The sequence below is a fragment of the Vombatus ursinus genome, unplaced genomic scaffold, assembly GCF_900497805.2.
Source record: "Vombatus ursinus unplaced genomic scaffold, bare-nosed wombat genome assembly UNPS02014812.1, whole genome shotgun sequence".
NCBI classification, from domain to species: Eukaryota; Metazoa; Chordata; class Mammalia; order Diprotodontia; family Vombatidae; genus Vombatus; species Vombatus ursinus.
In genome coordinates, this window is record NW_020954590.1 from 49594069 (window position 1) to 49615193 (window position 21125).

The window sequence follows — 21125 nt, forward strand, 5'->3', positions numbered from 1 at the left end:
AAAAAAATTTTTTTTTAAAGAAACAAAGCGGTCAGGGAATTAAGGTGATACTAAATATTTACTTCATAACTTTTAATTAATTATTGATTATAAACATATTCTGTGACCCAAATTGTAGTTACATACTACAGGTCTTAAAATCTAGCCCTCTATTTCATAGTATGACTTTGGGTCAAAAGGTTAATGAGCCTTCACCATAAGCTAACCTTCTATTTAGTATTTCAATATGTAGGTTTTAAGTTAAATATTGCTATGAAATAGCAAAACAAATTTTCACATTGAAAAATTTTTGAAGATCAAAAACCCAAACCTACCTCTTCATCCAGTTCTTTCATTATCTTGTCTAGTTTTATGTTTGAAGTTCTACAAAACAAAATTGGGTATAATGAAAATACAATCCTTTCTTGATTATTTGGAAACTGATTATCAGTACCTGTCTCCCCTCTTGCTATTTGCATTTTGGCTATTTCATCAATCATTGTCAATTTGATGGAAGATTAGGTAAGGAAAAAAAAACAATGATAAACTTCAAATAAATACTGGCAAAAGCAAGGTTTGGGAATTATCTTTGTATTTCATTTATACAACAATATCCTGTTCTGCAATGACAAGGATATCATTTCAATTCTCTGTTATTTCAATCAAGAAACATTTATAGGTCATCTTTGAGCCCCCTACTATGTAGTTACTATAAAAAAAAAATGCTTTCCTTTAATTATACTAGTATTAAGCCAGTAGAAAAAATGGTGTAATGCTATTGAAGATCACAATAGAAAACAGGGTGTTTCAATAGCATAGCTATATAAGAAATATATTTAAATCCAATCTTATAATGATACTGTCCATTTTACAAAGACACTGTTTCTTTAAATTTGTTCCTTCAGTCTGCCAACCAACACTGCACAGTTAACTATAGTACTGTACTAAATGTCACGTAGATCAGTGCAGTGTAGATCATGTAGGTAATTTTAAGAGTCATGCCACGGGAAAAAAACTGCATTTCAAATCTTTGGGAGAAAATATCTATAATAATTCTAACATAAGCAAATATTCATTTCCACTTCTTGAGTAGACATACTTTAAGAGTACATATTCACACTGGCAACTTTTAAATATTCATTTCACAACTTTAAATTGATTATAAACATTTTCTATGACCTTTATTGTATTTACTCAGTATAGGCTTTAAAATAAGCATCTCCTACAGAATTTAAAGTCTGTAAGATATGTTATTCAAGTTTAGTCTCACCTGCACTTCTGCTCCATTTCATCTTTTAACTGTATTTCATTATGCAGTTGTTCTTCCAGCTTATAGATTGTGTTTTGCAAACTTTCCTGCTTTAAAGAATGACATTTCATTTTTTACAAAAAACAGAGCATTCTAAGAGTATTGAATCAAATTGATAAAGTTAAATCTCTACTATTTAGAAGCTAATTATTCCATTGTAGATTTTTCTGCCTCTTTTTTGCTTGTCACATTTTAGATTTCACTGTTTGCAGTTCTGTCGGAAGGTTATTTAGATAAGGTGAACTGAAATTCAAATCAATAAATTTTCCAACTTTTTTGCTTTTATAAAAAATTGATAGAGGTTCTGGTTGAGGTTAAAGACATAACTGAAACTAATGGACAAACGAGACCTCTAAAAAACCAGTGAGTTTTTATAAGAAACTGATATTTAAATAAATGTAGTTATGTTTATTTGTAATTTATAGTGAAATATACATTTATCATATAAAGAAACCAGGTTAACCTAAACTGGGAACCAAATTTGTTCCTGTTTGAGAGAGAAAAAAATGAGCTCATGTTCATTCACATATATTATCATACTAAAAAGGTAGTTAGAAAAGCTAAAGATCACATGTATCACAATATCCTGTCCTGCAATGACAAGGATATCATTTCAATTCTCTGTTATTTCAATCAAGAAACATTTATAGGTCATCTTTGAGTCCCCTACTATGTAGTTAGTATAAAAAAAAAAAAGCTTTCCTTTAATTATACTAGTACAAAGCCAGTAGAAAAAATGGTGTTATTTCAATCAAGAAACATTTATAGGTTATATCAACTATACGTAATGAGCTTCAGAGGATTTCACTTGGCTTACTACAATGCCTTCAGATCTAAACATGTTAGTATGGAAATATAACCCGTAAACATCTTTAACAAAGCTCTGCCAAAATGCTTTCAATCTAGGCACTAGATAAGGGGTTGTTAACCTTATGTCCACTGGCAAACTTAATTCTGAAAAAAAAGATTCTGATAATTGTATTTCAATATAATCAATTTCCTTTGTAATCCTATGTATTTTATTTTATGCATTTAAAAATATTTTTAAAATTCTGAGAAGATATCCAAATAGACTTCACCAGACTTCCAAAAGAGTTCACAACACCAAAAAGGTTAAGAACCCCTATCTAGATGAATTTATATCTTTCAAAGACAGTAAAGAAAAAAAAGGCAATGCCAAGGGACACTTGACTGACACGAATTATGATCACTGTTAGTCTACAGAATGGTATTAGAGGAACCTATGGAAAAATTCAGTTAGGCAGTAGGTCACTATATACGTCATGAGGTGGGTTACAGAATGACTAGACAAGAAGCTCCAGCGGTCCCTTCTTTTCTTCAGTCTCCACCTATTCCTTCCCCTTAGCTGGACCCAAGGAGTACAGCCCAAGTTAAAGTAAGTGTGCTGACAGCTAAGAAACTCAAGATCTCCCTGGGTAGGTAATCCTGTGCCCATATGAAGTGGTATAATCTAGTGGCACAGTCTTCTTTTCAGTTACTGTAAGGAAAAGATGCACAAAACAAGAAGAATAAAATAAAATAAAATTCTCTAAAGACTTGAGAAAATGCATTTCTCTCCTTCTTTGCAGAGGGACAGAACTATGGGTGTAAAATACTGTATATGCCATGTCAGATTCAGTTAATGATATTCTGGTGAATTTTGCGGAACTTTTTTTCTTTTTCTTCTTTATTCTTTGCTACAAAGAATGGCTCACTAGGTGGGAGAAGGGGAAGGGATATATTTTGAAATAACAAAATTGTAAAAAGTATCAATAAAAACATTTTAAAACACTCTTTTCTAGTTTTAGGTGAGATTACACTGAAAATTACTAGGCATTTTGGCAATCTGGTACTCAGGATTGGTCAAGCTTTGCATTAAGACCATAGTACATTTTGCAACTTGGAGTAAAAACAATCATAATACTTGAAAATGTTATTATTCTCCCAAGTATGAAAAACTGAAACTGACTTTCAAAAAATCTTATTTTTGAATTAAGTTTCAGCACCACTTGTACCTTCAAGAAGCTCACATTTTATCAGACAGATACAACACAAAAATCAGCAAGTGCACACATGGTAACTTGGAGAATGAGAAATCACTAGAAACTAGGGGACAGGGAGATGGGAGAGAGGTCATAGCTAGCATTTATATACTACTTTAAGGTTTGCAAAACATTAACATATGTACATATATGTATACACAGATACAAAATCTCCTTTGATAATTAGAACAATTCTTAAGAGCCAGGTGCTTGGGGTAGCTAGGTGGAGCAGTGGATAGAGCACTGGCCCTGAAGTCAGGAGGACCTGAGTTCAAATCTGGCCTCAGACCAAACACTTGACACATACTAGCTGTGTGACCCTGGGCAAGTCACTTAACCCCAATTACCTTAAAAAAAAAAAAAAGAGCCAGGTGCTAATATCATCCTCATCTCAGAGATGAATAAACTGAGGCCGAGAGAGTTGAAGTGTCTTGCTCAAGGTACGAAGTGTAAGCTGTTAAATATACCACTGAAGATGACTGGCCAAGGACAAAGTAGTTCAGTCAAGCATTTAAAATTCCAGTAAGCCTTTAACTTCATAAGGAGATAGCAGTTATCTAATCCTATCTTCTGTAGACTCAAGGTATTTTAAATTCTAAACCTCCTAAAGAGAGATTCTAATTTGCTTTTGCAATTACTATGCAACTAAATGTTCTATTATGTGTGGAAGTCAAAATGGTGCACTACAATGAACTATAGACTAGAAGAAGTAAAAAGACACAGGTTCTAATTCCAATTCTGCTAATATTATCAGAGTACCCTTGTGCAAGTCACTTAACCTCCCTGGACCTCTCAGTCTGCCTACCTGAAAAAGGGGGTGAACAAGCTGATCTCCAAGGACTCTTAAGGACAGTAAATCAAGATCTAGACCTTTTATGTTTTTCTTTTATTCCATCTCCCCTGCCAAATGCTTCAATTCATTTTTGGATAAAAAATATCAGGGAAAAGGGGAAGAACTACACAATTAAACATGGTAGAAACAAAACGTGTTGTTTCTCACCAGTTAATCACACACCATTATTGACAAAGAGTTTGATGAGTTGTAGGCTCCCAATGCAGCAGGGATAGGAACAAAAAGGCTACTGGAGAGCTGTTCCACTAAGTAAGTGTGATCCATGCCTCAGATGCCTTTGAAAAATATGAGTTAACAGAAACAATTCCTATTTGCACTCACACATCCTAACAAGGCAATTCCTTTCAAAGGAATGTTACCTCTCAAAGGCAGTATTTATGTTTCAATGAACTAAATTTGTCAGACTCTAAACTCCTAGAATTAAAAAGATGCCTTGGAAAGAAGTCCCACAGTCTACTTTTACTGAATAATTGCCTAACCACGAAACAACCACCTTAGCTCACATTCAATCACCTTTAAACCATATACATAGTACTTCCCACTTCCACCCCAAATCAAAGCCAACTAATAATCATAAGGAAATACATACCAAGCTTTTATCCACATTGGAGGTGGTCCTATTATCATTAGGATTTGCTGAAGATACTGATAAATATCTAGGAGAGAGGGGCATAAGAAAGGTTTTAAAGGTTATTTTAGAAGCCAGTATCAATGATCAAGAATTGAACCTATTGCATATTCAGTACTATGCTAAAGGTATTATATAAGAACAAATGTAAGGATACAGAAATGAAAATTAAAACATAACAAAATAACACCTTAGGGTCCCCAAAGTTAAAAGTCAAAATTGATATCATAGGCATTAAGATATTGATTACCTTTCTTCTTTTCCTGACCATCTCTTCATCATGCTGCTTGCTATCATTCTCAATCTTTCTCTTCCAGACCCCAATTTTGAACACTATCTCAGACTCTCCCAGCTCCAACTGGTAGACTTTTACCTTTATCTTGCCCAGAAATAGGCTTTCACTCCAATTCTCATCCATCTCCACACATGCCACCATGTGTTGTTTCCAGATTCCAGCTCCCCTTTAAGTGCTATCCTCCTTTTGGAATATAAGCTCCTTGAGGGCAGGGACTTGTCTCATATACTTGGATTTCTACTGCCAGAGCTCAGCACAGTGCCAGGCACATAGTAACCCCTTAATAAATATTTTATCAGTCTACTATCATTGAGTAAAATAAGATAATCTAAACTCCTACTACCTCCCGCTTAACCCCTTAGGACTAAACCAAATTTTTCAGGTATTACTTATTCTTGTAACTTCGGAGGTAAAAGGTGTATGGAACTTGAAACAGTAACCTCAACCCTGTTAGAATATCAAATATTCTGGAAAAAATAATACAACAAAAGTTTCTAGGTGACTCTAGGAGTATCAAGCAGAGGTCAAAGCCCTTGAAACCCTCAAATATTGGTGTAATGCAATGTAACTTCAAGTAAACAAAGTTACACATAAAGGGAAGGGAGCTGCTTTGAGAGATGGACACAGGAAATACTAAAGTAGCATCTGTCAGGGATCATTCAGACAGGATCCTGATATACAATGGGATGTTTATTATATGCCTTCTAAGCACAGTCTCCTTCAACTCTAAGATTCTATGAAATAGCTTTACGTCAGTCTCTCTAGTGAATTAACAAGTGGGAAAAAGTTTTAAATACAGTATGGAAAATGCAAAGAAGTTCCAAGTGCTAAGTTTCCTCCTCCTTTTCCAAAATGGTTCTTTTTTCCTCCCTGTGTTGTTCTGTACATTTACTGGATTTTTCTGGAGGAGAATAGAATAATTTAAAATTCCAGAAGATAAAGGGAAGTGTAAAACAATCAGACTTTCTGCCTGAGTGCTAATCACAGCTTTCACTGTGAAGGCTAAGCTACAATTCAGTAGTAAAAGTTTTTTCCATCTTGATTACAACACATCTGGCTTTTACAACCTTCTATTTCACTTCAGAGAGAAGGAGGTTTAAAAAATAAACTTCATGACACTAACAGGTCTGATCAATACAGGCAGACTTTACTTAGGGAACATCTACAATATTGCTCGATAGATAACAAAATATGACAACAGAATGAATAAGTCAATGCTATCAATCACTGAATGTATATTTTTGTAAAGATTTTTATATACCAGGGATATTTTTATATACTAGGAATAGAGACTGGGCTTATAGTTTTCTTGTTATAGGAAACTGCTAGGTGACAAAACTCCCTCTATCAGTGCAGTTTGGGACCTTCTCTATGGCCATACATCCCTCTTCTTTTAATTATGAAGTTGAAGTTTTAAGTCCAAATGTATTTGATTTCATCTTATTAAAACTGGTCCAAAACTCTACCCTGTCAAAATATGTATATGTATCATACATATACACAGGTGTGTGTCTATCTGTTATCCAATGTATTAGCTATGTGACCTAGATTCTGTCATCAGCAGATATATGTGTATTATCTATACTCTTATCCAAATCACTGATAAAAATACTAAATAGTATAGGGCCAAAGCACAGATCTCTGGGACAGTACATTAAAGACCTCAAGCTGACACCAAAGCAGAGGATCTTTCCTCTCCTCAGTTAAGTCTCATATCTGTTACTTAGCTTCAAATGTTCATTGGTTTTTGTTTTCTGCCTATTCTGACACAGATCAGGATTCTCATTTGGATGTTCATACTCTTTTCTTCTTGTTTTTACATTGAAGTATTTCTATATTTTAAGAGCACTGTATCCCTCCTGATAATCTGGAAAGTGGAAAAGTATCTCAGTCTTTTACCTTCTCTTCAATGAAAGAGACTAGCTTTTACTTTAAGCAAAGATAACAGTTACTTGGCTGAGGCAGAAATACAAAACATTGTATACACTATATAGGTTACTGCAAAATTTGCCCTGCTTTCCACACTTCCTGGAAACGAGATCCTTAGTCCATTGTTGTTCTTGTTAGTAGCTCCTGGAGAACCCAAGGACAAGGTGTAACTGATAAAAAATGATAAAAAGCCAAGGGAGGCCCCTTTTTGGTGGAGGCTGGGGGGGAAAGAATTGGGTAGGATACTTGCAAAAGTAAAGGACTATGTGATTTTGGATTAAAGCTACTTCTCATTACCAGTGATAAATTCACCAAAACCAGAAGATAGCATTTATCAAAAGAATACTGGGTGTATTAGAAAAAAAGACTAATTTTTAAAAGTTCTGTTACCTATATTTTGATGTGGGATATTTTTCTTACAAACTACCAAAATGAGGTTTAACCATTTATTTGGTATTATAACAAAAAAGCCAATATTAATCTTGTAGATTTCATTATTAGAAGATATATAAAATAGTGTCAGTTTATTTTCTCATTTTTCTGAGACAGACATGAAGAGGATTTGGCATCTTTTATAAAAAAGATGCAGGTCAAAAAATGAAAATTTCATACTAAGGCTAAACATATGGAATTTAGGAAGCTTCCAAGGTAACAGAGTTAATTTTTTTTAACCTGCTCTGTTGAAATGGATATGCAATACTGAGTTAGATAGATCCTCTGATCAGGGGAAAAAAAAAAGTTTTTAAGATAAACAAGCTTATTTTTCAATAAACTGTCCAATTCAGTGAAATTTCTTGGTATTGTGCTAATTATTTATTTCTCAAAAGGCCTCAACTTTTCCAACTTTTCAATTATAGAATGTGATAGCTACAAAGGAGTTTAAAGCCTATTTAGTCCAACCAAATTCATTTTATATAAGAAAACTGAGGCGTAGAGAGGGAAAGTGATTTAGCTCCAGGTCACAGTCAGCCAAGATCATAATTCAGACTTTCTGATTATTGATTCATTGCTACTTCCACTAGAACATCTCACCTTCTAGGCACATTCTTGGGTATATTTTTTAATGCTATCTATGAGTGAGAAGAACTAAGCATTAAACAAAGAAATATTAGGGGCAATATGTTTTACATTTCCCCTTGTTTAATACAATTCGGGTACTTCTTTAGCAATTATAGTAAGCCACCCCGGTGTTTTGAAACAAGCATTAAATGTTAATGTTAACTGATTGGTTAAACCAAAGTTTAAGTCTGTTCAATATTAGTAGGCTAATCCTAGCATTATAACAATTAAGTAATCAAGTCAATGACACATATTCTAATAGAATAAAGAAGGCTTGCTCTTTGACTAAAGTTAAAGATGTATCCCAAAGAGCTAATAACTATGATTTTTCAAGGTACTAATTTAATGATAGCAAAACTTCAGGTTTCTGTTATTCTAAGATTTAACTTTTATCCAAATTCTTTGGATGTTAAAATTAATCATATTTTTTTTAATTTTAGCTATATATATATATACAATGCCCAAATGTGAGGGAAAACATATGTACTGTGTAACTCATAAAAGAATTTCTGAAAGGCAATGAGATTTTCACTAAATATGGAATAATATAAAAGAAACTAAATAGAAAATCCTGAAGCTTTTCTTGAAAAGACAGCAGGTGGATTTAATGTTACTAAAACAGCTTCCATGATCTGAAGTATTATTAAAATTATCAAATAATGATTTTGCTACACCTACAGCTGCTAATAAAAATACTTTTCAGAATGCTTACCTACGATTGCTATAATATGTAAATCCTACAAAAGGTAGCTGATTGCCAACAAAAGCTTTTGGAATAGGGAATGTTTCTTCATCTCCCTTGTCTTCTTCTAAGTCATCAAAATTACTAGTATCGATGTCACTACTGAGATCAGGTACAACAGGTGCAACAGCTAAGGATAAAAGAAAATTGGTTATTTGGCTAAGCAGCAAAATAAATGTCCACAAAGAATCAATCCAAACTATTGAGTTTCACTTTTTTCTAAGTAACGAGGTTGTTCAAGTCTCATGTGACAAATCTAAAATAATTACCAAAAAGCTATATAAGTATATTTCCAATCTACAGAAATTAAAGATGGAGTAAGACTGAATCCAGTTCCTGTAGTCATTCTGTAGTGAGTTAAAAAAAAAAAAGTGATGTGCTTCTCTCTACAACACCTTTAGTATCACATTTAGCATACAATCAAGTTATGGAATGACAATTATATAGCGGGTATCAGAAAAAAGATTTTTATTATATGGATGAACTAATATAGAGTATTAAATGTAACAAAGTCAGTAAAATATCAATGATATCACCCACCTTGTTAGGTTGTGATTGTAACAGGTTTTATGTACAAAATATTTCATTATAATGATCATCATTATAAATAGTTTTTATCTTTAATAATCATTTCATCCTAATTTTCTGAATAGATTGAAAATGGCATTCAGAACCAGTGTTTCAACAATAAACATCATGCTATTAATAATTTCTATTTCTTACATCTGATAGCTAATAATAATAGCTAACATTTATAAAGCACTTAGCCAACCACTGTGCTAAGCACTTTATAATTATTATCTCATTTGATCCTCACAACAACCCTAGGAGGTAGGTGCTATTATTATCCTCATTTTACATGTGAAGAAACTGAGGCAAACAGATGGTAAGTAACACCTAGTAAATGCCTGAGGCCAGATTTGAATGTAACTCTTCCTGACTCCAGGCCTGGCACTCTTTCTGGTGTACCATCTAGCTCAATAAAATGCCACCTAACCATTATATTATAAAAGTTAATATTGCTGTTACCTAATGTTTTATAATTAATCCATTCTTATTACATGAGATCATGAGAAATTGTGTGAATATTCATGATGTTATTAGTATGTACTTGGTACAGATCAAATGACATAGAGTTCTTCCTCAACCTTAAATTAAACATTCAAAAAACATACTTCTACTTTGGGAAGCCTTGTGGTTTTATAATACATAAAATGCTTGATGCTCTTAAGAGCCACAGTAAAAAACGGTTTTCAGAAAAGTTATCATAATTCAACTCTGAAAAATTCAGAAGGCCACATTAATCCCAAAGTCATCATGAATAGAAGAGGTCACCAAAGCAGAATTTAAGAACTCTTGGTTTTTGGGTAGAATGAAAAGAAGGAGAGAATGAGAATAAGATTCAACTCTTTTTTTTTCCTTAACAGAGTAAAGAGTAAATGCTAAGTAAAAACTACCAAAATGTCCATTAAAAGGCAAAATGCAACTGTTGCAGAAAGCTACTTTTTCAGCAAACCTCAAAGATTAAAAGTATCTATTAAAAGCTAGATAAATTAGGAAATATTTATTAACTGCACAAAAAATGCCTTGCATAGTATGCAAGGTTTAAACACAGAGGTTCATTTAGTACAGCAAAAACAATAATTAAACTCATTTTAAACTTTTCAAGACGGTAACTATTGTACAAAATGATACAGTAAAATAATTAATTTAGGCTTCAATTCAAAATTCAAACTTATCCTTTTCTTTCCCAAAGTTTTTATGATTACTCACTAAATCTACTCAGCCTTCATGCAGCTAAAGCTTTTGGTCAGAGCCCAGTTAAATTTCATCAGGAAGCATTACTGACTTCAGATAATATCAGCCATCAATCACATACATGGAACTCTCCTCACTACTGGGCTACATCTGGAGGTGATGGCATGCTGATTTCGCATTATACTTCTCTCTCCATTAATCACTGTGTTGGACTTTCTGCTGTCCAGCTGCTTTATGAAGAATGCTGCAAAGCTCAAACTGTAGCACTGAATCAGTTCAACTATTCACCAGTTCCTTCCTTTACAATCCACTGCTTTATTTATTGTTTGTTTGTTTGTTTATTGATGAGGCAATTGGGGTTAAGTGACTTGCCCAGAGTCACACAGCTAGTGAGTGTTATGTGTCTGAGGTCGGATTTGAACTCAGGTCCTCCTGACTCCAGGGCCAGTGCTCTATCCACTGCGCCACCTAGCTGCCCCAATCCATTGCTTTATTGACGCATTTATTTCTGTTGCAGCATGGAGATGACATGTCCAAAAAATATGCTGTTGTCCCCCCCCGGGAGGGAAATAGCGTAGATGATACCAAAATCTAATTGCTCTTAACATTCTCCAAATATAAAACCCTCACAATGACACATCTTCCTATACCTACCTCTCGAGCTAGAGTATTATTACTTTACTCTAAAAACAGTCCCCTTTGTCTTCTCAATATTTACTCTAATTTTTGGTCACTGGAGCTCCATTTGTTGCTTAGTTTATAAAATATATTAACTAAGGGCAATAAAATTCCACTTTTTAAAAAATACTCTACAGACCCTATTTTGTTCATATTGGCAAGAGAGGCAGCCATAGTATAGTAGAAAGATAGCTGGCTTCTGACATATATTGGCTGCATGACCCTAGAGAAATCACAGAACTTCACACTCCTCTATGCAACTGTCTAATGCTTAAGTTTCAGAGAAAGCAATGACTTGCATTAAGAGAGGTAATCTCCTCTCCCAGGAGTTCCCTGTAACAATGAAATCAGTGGTCTAGTCTTATCCCTAGCTGAACAGGTTTTATTATAAAAATAAAAAAATGCATCACAGAAAATTTTAAGGAACAAATGTTTTTCTCACTGTCTGGGTTTCATAGGCAATATATACACATGTGACTTACGAATATTCTTTTAATGCCAGTAGCAGTTGCAGGTTAGTGCCTTCTTTGTTGCCACCCTGGTATTACAGAAGGGCACATTTTCCTGCTTTTACTAATCTCTCTCAAAATATGAAATAGTATTAATGTATGTTACGTAACGCTTGGGTAATTTATTTTTTTATTTATTTTTGGTGAGGCAATTGGGGTTAAGTGACTTGCCCAGGGTCACACAGATAGTGAGTATTATGTGTCTGAGGCCAGATTTAAACTAAGGTCCTCCTGACTCCAGGGCTGGTGCTCTATCCACTGTGCCACCTAGCTGCACCTGGGTTATTTATTTTTAAGCAGACACAAAAATGTACACATTAGTTCGAAAGTAATTTTTTTGAATAAGGAATTATCTGTGTGTACACACACATGTATGTGATAGGGTAGGAGGATAGGGTGTGACAACTTACTATCTCGAAGAGTTTCCCATGCCCACTGATCATTTTTGAAGAAGAGATGTCGTTTGATTTCTTCCACACCATTTCGTCCTAATCTCACTTCCCTGTTTTAAAAAGTTAATGACACAAGACATTCTTAAGATACTAAAATAGTTCATAATTATATGGCATTTTACAGTACATAAAAGAGTTTCTCACCAAAAAAAAAAAACCAAACCCTATTTAGTAGGTAGCAAGGGAGCTTATTTGCTATAAAATACACTGTATTTAAAAACAACTATAATGTCCTAAATACTGATTAATATAAACTTGAAAAGGCTATTTGTATAATTCTGCATGATTCATTTTGATCATACTCCAGCTTAGTTGATAACTGGAGAAAGAAGGAAAAAGGACATTAAAAAGGAACGTCAGAAGGAATTTTAAGAAAAGCAATTTGTTAATATTCAATGTGTTTTTAAATTAACAATTAGAATTTACAGACAAGTGTCTTTATGTAGTTCCATAATAAAACAAGTTCACTTTCTTTGATAACTTTTTAAGAAACTCCCTTAATATCCCAGATAAAAATAGGTGCTTATTAGCTGACTTTTGAGTTCTTGTTCTTTAAGCAGTAGGAAATTTTGATTTTGTTCAAATAACAGGCTTGCTGTCTTCTACCAGCTGCTGCATGAATGCTATCTTTTATAATATAATTATTCAAAAGTGGAGTAGTTGGGATCTGTACTTGTAGAAAGAAAACCCACAATAAAGAAACAACAAAACCATCTAAGTCACAGTTCTCATTTATAGAACATAGCACTTTGAAAACAAAGTGCTTCCCTCAAAACAACCCTGAAATATGCAGAGAAAAGGGTTTTAGATGTAATTCAGAAATGAGGAAATGGAGGCTCAGAGGGTGAGTCGCCCAAGGAATACAGGTAGTTAAATGGGAAAGTCAAGCCTAGAATTCACCATCTTGTCTTTATGCAGTCCCATGTTCTTCTCACTGCATCATGCTGCCTCTTAACCCTCTGTACGTCTCTAATAAGATATGAGAATGTTCATCAAAATGGAGAAGCAGTGGCACTAAACAGAGCTATCTGTGGGCCTAATGTCATGCATAAGCAAAACACATTTGAAAACCTGAAGCTCAACTACAATCTCACAAACAACAGGAAATTTATCTGCTTTTCTATAAAAGAGAGATGTAATAACATTTAGATACAAAGGAAAAGGCCAATGATCTGTCCAGTCAAATTATCTAAGTTAGATTCTTTAAGGAAGCATATTAACTTTCTAACCACCAGACCACTATCAATCTCCCTGGAAAAATTTCTGCACTGTAATACCTAATGTGGTCCAACAAGGACAACTGAAGCAGCACACAGGTTAATTTGAACTTAAATATAAAAATTCTTCCAATTTTTAAATTATTAAATCTAAAGTTTTTCTTTTCTTTTTTTTTTTTATTTTGTTTTTAGGCAATTGGGGTTAAGTGATTTGCGCAGGGTCACACAGCTAGTAAGTGTCACGTGTTTGGTCTGAGGCCAGATTTGAACTCAGGTCCTCCTGACTTCAGGGCCGGTGCTCTATCCACTGCGCCACCTAGCTGCCCCTAAATCTAAAGTTTTTCAAGGAGTGGGAAGCCCTTTGATTTATGCATGAAATGTCTGTTAAATAGGACAAGTTCCAATAAATTGGGATAGAGACTATCTGTTTTGAGTAGGAGAGGGAGTAGCTGCTATAAAGATTTTCTACTGTACTTCATCTCCACTTCTATCAATATTTGGTATGTAATAGACCTTTGCTTTTGCCTTTGGTCTCCTTTAGGTATAGTAATTACTAGATCAAAGAGTATCAACAGTTCAGGTCACTTTTCCAAACTAATTTCTAGAATAATTGGATAGGACCAATCCACAGACACATCAATAGTCACTCAAAAATGCAATCTCCATTTTTTTTATCATCTTTCACATTGTTTTTTACTAGATGTCATGCTAACTTCCAGACTGCCTAATTTCTTTGCTTACAGGAGAAGGGAAAGAGTCTTCCCAGAGAATAAGTCCGATGAATCAGCTCCAAGTTCTTTAAGGAAGTACGCTTACCTGAGCCCTCTAGCACTATACTATCTGTTCTCTAATGAACAATGAGCTGGAAATTAACTAGCTGGGAAGACAGAAAGAGGAGGCAAACCAGAAGCTCCTGAAATTCTATCTGTCCTTTTGCCTCACTCCTCCTAAATCTATCCTGTATCCTCACCAGGAACTCCACTGACTCCACCCCTCCCTACTTTCCAGGTCTAGGACTGTGCTCTGGCTTCACTTTTCTCCCTTTGCAGTCCTGCCCCTATCATTAATCATTTCAAATAAAAGTCTTCCCACTTTGTCCTACTGCCACTCATGCTCTGACAGTCCTCAAACCTGTGTCGTCCTCCCACCTTTGACTTTCTCCACTGCTACTCACAAGGGCTGCTGAAAGTCACACTAAAGAACGTCTCACAACTATGCTGTGTTAACAATATGGTATCCAATCTTGACTGGGATCTCACTACTACTCACTTATCTTTCCCTGATTGATTTTTCTATCCAATAGCAGCTATTTCAAACCTTTTCTTTTCTTTTCAAACTTTCTATACCACTCAGTCCCCCTACCTCCTTCCCTCTCAACAAAGGAAACCCACTTCATACTTTATTCTGAGGAAAAAAAGCAATTCATTATGAATTTCCTCTTATTGACTATTTTATAAATCAAAATATCTACGTCATCCTACATTCTCTCCTCTTTTTCTCTTAGTTCTGAGGCTTGGATCTTCTCCTTTCTAAGACCAACTCCTTTATTTGTGCCTCTCCTCCCATCTCTGCCTCTTTGATTATCTTTGCCCCACTCATCTATAATCTCTCCTTATCCACTAGTTCCTTCTCTACTACCTACAAATATGCCCACATCTCCTCTGTTCTTAAAATACCTCCCCCCCAAAAAAACCCAAACACCTCACTTGATCCCTCTATTCCGTCTGCCATTTTAAAGTGATCGTCCCATATTCACCTTTTCATGGAGAAATTCTAAGAAAAAGTCATTCATATTGGTTGCATTCCATTTACTTGTCAACCCCCTACAATGTAACTTCCCCCTCCTACCATTCAACTGAACTGGCTCTCTCCAAAAAGCTAAATCTAATGGACTGGTCTCAGTCCTTAACCTCCTTGAATTTTGTGTTGCTTTTGACACTGTTGACAATTCCTGCTGGGTACTCCTTCCTCAAGTCAATGTTCTTTCCTGGTTCTCCTGTTACTTCTCTGACCATTCCTTCTTAGTTTCTTCTGCAGGGTCATTATCTAGATGCTACCCCCAATCCTAGGTGTCTCAAATGGCTCTTCTCTGGGCCCTCTTCTTTCTCTTTGTGACCTCATCAGTTCCCCTTTAACCTCATTACCTCTCAACCCCTCATTCCAACAATCATTTCTAATGTGGATGACTCCTAAATCTGTATCTCTATCCCTCATGCCTTTCCTGAACTCCACTTCTATATCACTCATCGACTGCTGGGCATTTCCATCTAAATATTCACATGTAGTATTTTGAATTACACATGTCCAAAACGGAACTCCTTATCTGGAGTTCATCAAGCAAAAGCTAAACAGCTGCTTTGTGCAATGGTTGAGAGAGGATCTCCTTTAAGTTATACACTGTGATGAGATCTGACATTCCTCCCAAATCTTATCTAAACTATTGTGAAAAGGAAATCAAAGAAATGTCTTTGTAACTATAACCCCAACAGGATCATTTTGCCGTTAGAGAAAAAGGACAAATGCTCAAGAATGAAATCTGGAACCTGAAAGTTAAGTCTAAACAAATAACAAGTCTTTCAAAAACTTTAAAAGCTTCTTCCTCTTCTAAGCTCTTAGTTTTTGAAAATATGCATGCAGTAGTAGCTTCACATACACAGTCTCAGTCTAAACATCAAGGGAATTCTGAAAGATCGAAGGTATTTTAGAATTAAATTACAATTAACTGATCTTTCTCCAGTGAATGGGCAGGAAATAAGTCCTAGGGAATTACAGCAGTGCTAGGAAAGTATGGTACCTTATAAAAGACTTAGCATGGCAAATAAGTTTTTCTGCCAAGAGAGGAACATAATTCCCCATGACCAATGATAACCATTGCAGAAAAGGAAAAGGAGTTGGGTCTTTATGTTTCTACAAACCAAATCTAATAAGAAAGAAGATCTGACTCAGAAATTTCAGATTAAAAATTAATTTCCCTTTGCCCCAACTTTAGAACACTACACTTCAAGAAACTTATGTGCTACTCATAAAGTTCTGTTCCTAGTTAGTTATGTGACCCCAGGCAAAGCAGGAGGCCGTCAGCTTTTTCACTGGTAAAAGAGAAGGTATTAGAGTAGGTCAGAAATCTCAAACCCCAAAGATATAGCCCCACCTACAAGGAATACTATGCAGTTCTGTTGTCTTTGTGAAGAGAAACAAAAATTCATATGATACAATTGGATTAGTACTATAAACTTAATATGTGAAATGTAAATTTGAGATCACTGGATTCCATGATCTTCAAAATCCTTTCTACAGCTAAAATGCAATGAATCTATGATCACGGCTTATTTATTTCTGTGCTTTAGTAAATAAGGGAGAGAAGCTCAATGATTAATGAAGGTTGCCAAAAGCTGCAGCTACAAAATAAGGTTCAAATACTAAGATAATATTCCTTCTCCCTACAACACAGCCTGTTTTAGATCAAAACAACAAGACAGAAAGTTATGCAACTCTTCCTGGGTTCATGAATGAGGTTAATTTAAAAATAAAACATTTTATATTATAAGTAGTTAATAGCTAAAATATAGGTCCTCATCATAGATAAGATGGAGAGTTGAAAATCCCCTTAGCATTCTAGTTTTAAAATATTTTGTCTGCTTGTAAGATACTTTACCTGTCTGTAAGGAAGGCACAAATAAGATTTTTTGCTTCTTTTGAGATATCATTATCATCAGGGAAAGTAAGAGAATTTTTATGGTTCATAATTTTGCTATATGTCCCAACCAGTGAATCTGCATAAAATGGTGTATCACCTGAAAAAGTAATATAAGAAATAAAACAAAATTTTCTACTACATTTAAACCATCAACATCAAGTTTAAAAAGCATCCAAATCTACATGCAATACATATGAGTTAAAGCTAAAAGACATGCATATTTGGAACCCAAAAAAGATTGATATATCAGGAAAATATACCTTATGATTAATGACTATTGGAGCTTTTTGTTCCACATAAACCAAAATAAACAGATTAGCAAAATAAAAGCTAAAGATAATAGTTCAATGATGACTTTTTAGGATAAACTATACTATAAATATATTAAGTTCTATTTTACTCACCTACAAGCATTTCATATAAAAATACCCCAACTGACCACCAGTCACATTCTCGCCCATAATAGCCATCACCACCTTGGGATTTTAATACTTCAGGAGAAATATAGTCAGGTGTTCCAACTGCTGTATCACATCGTACCATACCTTCCTGTAAAAAATGGTAAATCAGAGTATGAATCCGAATATAGATATAAACTCAGTCATACAAAAGAATTTTTTCCTTAATAAAACCTTTTTAGAATTACCTTAGAGAGGAAATCAGTGAAGACCTTCCTCCTTCACACACCATAACTATTCAGCCTTCCAAATTATCCAGAAAAAGGTATCTGTCAAGTTTCTCTCACATCAAGAATCTACTTAGAATCTTGAGTTTGATTTATTCTGCATATTTCTACAAATCTGGCATTCCCTCTACCCCGCAACTAATCGAATTCTTCCAACTAAACTCCAAATCTCTCACCCTCTTAAACCTGTAATGCAGTAACACCACCTAATTAGGTGAAAAGCTTTTTCTCCTGCTATTTTGACCAGTACTGTCATTCTCAGTCAACCTAGTCACACTCTTTCCCCAGTACCTATCCTTCTCTTTCCACCTTTCCCATTGTGTCCTCTGGATATTCTTTCTATTGTTTAAAAACTACCTTGGCATCCTCAATTTCTTCCTCTTTTACAGACCACCTGTTTTCTGGCACTAAATGAAATTGGACACCCTTCACCATTATACTGAGAGTAAGAGAACACACAGGGCCAGAATGACTCTACTATTCCTTACTGTCATGCAACAACCCCATCTCTCTCTCCTTTCAAATTCATAAAACAAATGAATTACTTCACCCTATTTGGATCCTTATCCCTGCCATCTACTGACCTCTAAGACTATCTCTTACCTCCCTCAATGAGAAACACTTAGTTAACAGTCTTCCTTTTCACCCCAACTGTATCATCCCTGACAATGGAAAAAAGTGATACTGATGACTAATATACTGCTTTCTCAAGTTCATCAACCTCCTCTGTTTTGATCCTTCAGCTCCACTTGCCCTCAAGACACCCAAAGAAGTGGCCACATTTTAGACTTCCCTGTTACCTAAAACTTCTCTACTTCTAATACCTTTAACCCTGAAATTCCTTTTTCTGAATATAATCTCCTATCCTTCCACAACTTGTCATATCACTCTTGTTGGACTTATCTTTGTCCACATTATGACTTCAGTACCTTCAAAGCAACCTTTATGCACCTACAACATATATCTCTTCTCGCATCTCCTCCATTATCCCTGTTCTGTATCTTCCTTTTTCCTCCTTTAATGGTCTTGAATCCATAATCAGTCACTTTAATAATACACTGTCCTAAGATGATAAAGGCTTTTAAGACTGTCAATGTTAAAAGGCCTATGAGAAGGCAGGCACACTGATACACTGCTGGTGGAAGCATGAACTGATCCAATCATTCTGGAAAGCACTTGGAATTATTTGGAAAAAGAAAAAACTTACTAAACTCTTCATACCCTTTGACCCAGCAAGCCTACTACTGGGCTTATGATCCCCAATGGGTTCAGTAACAAAAACTATTTTTAGCCTCATTTTTATAAAAGTTAGAAACTGAAAAAGTTGGTGCCCATTAATTGGGGAATAACTGAATAAATCTTGGCATGTGAATGTAACAGAATATTAACATATGATAAGAAAAAAAGAACATAAGGAATTTAAAGAAACATAAGTCGTCTCATATGAACTCATAAAGTGATGAAAGTAAAACTAATAAAATATATACAATGATTATAATAATATATGTATAATAATGTTGAAGACAACACTAGAGGACAAAAGAAAATCACATCAAGTACAATGCTTAATAATGATTCCAGGTGAATGGGATCAGAGCACACGTCCTTCTTTTAAGAAGAGAAGTGATAGACTACCAATGAGCAATACTGTTTACTCTCTTAGTCATGGCTGTCATATTAGGTCTTGTTACGGCTGTTTTGCTGTTTCTGTTTTAAGGGAGAGTATACTTTTGGTGGGAGCAAAGTTCAATAAAAACAAAACATACAGTAAAATAATCCTCTCCTCTCATCATCACCACCTTTTGTGCTACTAGAATGTTGTTGGAAAATATCATAAAACTGCATAATGAGACAACAAATTCATCCTGGTTAATCTTAATTGGACCTTCATTGTTGCATGGCAATCTTACTCATCTAACTCTCTACCACATGCCATAAAGTAGATATTCCAAATCTTCACTTTCCTCAAGCATCCATCCTCCCACTTCTATTATTAATCCTTCTCGGTAGATGAACTTTCACCTTTATTTTTCCTTTACACCTCTCAATCTTCATTCATTCTCTCCCTCTCTCTAATCTCACCTCTGAGCTTATTTTTAATTGCTTCTTAGAAATCTTTTGCCACCAATAACTCAAGCTACATGGGCTACATGTCTGAAAGTGAAATCAGTGTGGTATGGAGGAATGAGTACTGGGTTTGGAGTCAGAGGACTTAGGTTCAAATCTCAGGTCTGCCATTTACAATCTACGTAACCCTGGGCAATTCACTTGACCCTCAAAGACTCAATCTCCTCATATGTAATGGGGTTGGACAAGATGACCTTTAAAAGCCTAAGATCTTACGTGCTCCTCTTCCCAAAAACTTCCCTATTTCTGTTGATGGCACCACCACCTTGCTGACCATCTAGCTTTCAAACCCTGATAAATTTTGAATCTTCCCATTTCCTCATCCCATCATCATCTAGTCTATTATCAAGCTTTATTAATTATTCCTCAATAATCTCTTTTACATCCATCCTGATTTCTCTATTAGACAGCTACCTTCCAAGTTCAATATCTCATTACTCCTTGCCTGTGTTGTTTTAACAACTTATCACCTGGTATTCCTGTCTCCAGGCTCTTCCTTCTCCAATCCATATATTCATACTACTGCCAAGATCACCCTCCTAAAGCACAATATGACTGTGTCACTTCTGTTTTTAAAAAAAAAAAAGTATCTTCCCCAAGCCTTTAAGATAAAATACAAACCACTTAGGCATGGCATTTAAAGCCTTCAATAATTTGGCTTCAACTTACCTTCCCAAATTGATTTCACATGGTCTTCTCTATAACCTCTAGTCAAACCAGGATACTAGTTGATCTTAATTAATATTTCCCACTCCAAATGTGGTTTATCTGCATATTCCATTTCCCATGCCCAAACACATTCTTTTTACATTTTGACATATAAAAATTCCTTCATTTTATTTAAGACCCTCCCTTATGTACCAATTTTTCTCTGAAGATTCCCCTGATCTCTGCTGCTAAAAGTGATTTCTCTTACTTCAAGTTTCTTGTTTTTTATCTGACCGGTTGCTGTAGTTTTATCACCTTACACCATACTTACTTAGGTGTGACTGCTTTATCCCTCATATACACATCCCATTAGACTGTAAACTTCTTGAAGGGAGGCACTGTCATTTTTTATCTTTGTATGTCTAGCACCTAACACAGTGCCTTGCATAGTATATGCTAAATATTTGAGAAACCTCACTCAAGTGGAATTTTACAGTTTTAAGGCATAAAATATCTTTGAA

At 34.9% G+C, this 21125-nt stretch overlaps 1 protein-coding gene across 2 annotated transcripts in view; it reads right to left on the reverse strand.

Moving 5' to 3' along the window:
- Window positions 1–21125, reverse strand: part of LOC114053899 (rho-associated protein kinase 1) — a 143922-nt gene that overhangs the window by 55957 nt on the left and 66840 nt on the right. Inside the window, exons 7-13 of one of the 2 annotated variants that reach the window (XM_027877018.1) lie at window positions 17549–17693; window positions 17103–17241; window positions 12192–12283; window positions 8807–8966; window positions 4773–4839; window positions 1250–1335; window positions 315–363 (exon numbers count right to left, since the gene is read on the reverse strand). In XM_027877018.1, coding sequence (XP_027732819.1) covers window positions 315–363; window positions 1250–1335; window positions 4773–4839; window positions 8807–8966; window positions 12192–12283; window positions 17103–17241; window positions 17549–17693 — 738 coding nt within the window. Of the gene's footprint in view, window positions 1–314; window positions 364–1249; window positions 1339–4772; window positions 4840–8806; window positions 8967–12191; window positions 12284–17102; window positions 17242–17548; window positions 17694–21125 lie in introns of both variants that reach the window. The other variant, XM_027877017.1, reaches the window with a different exon arrangement.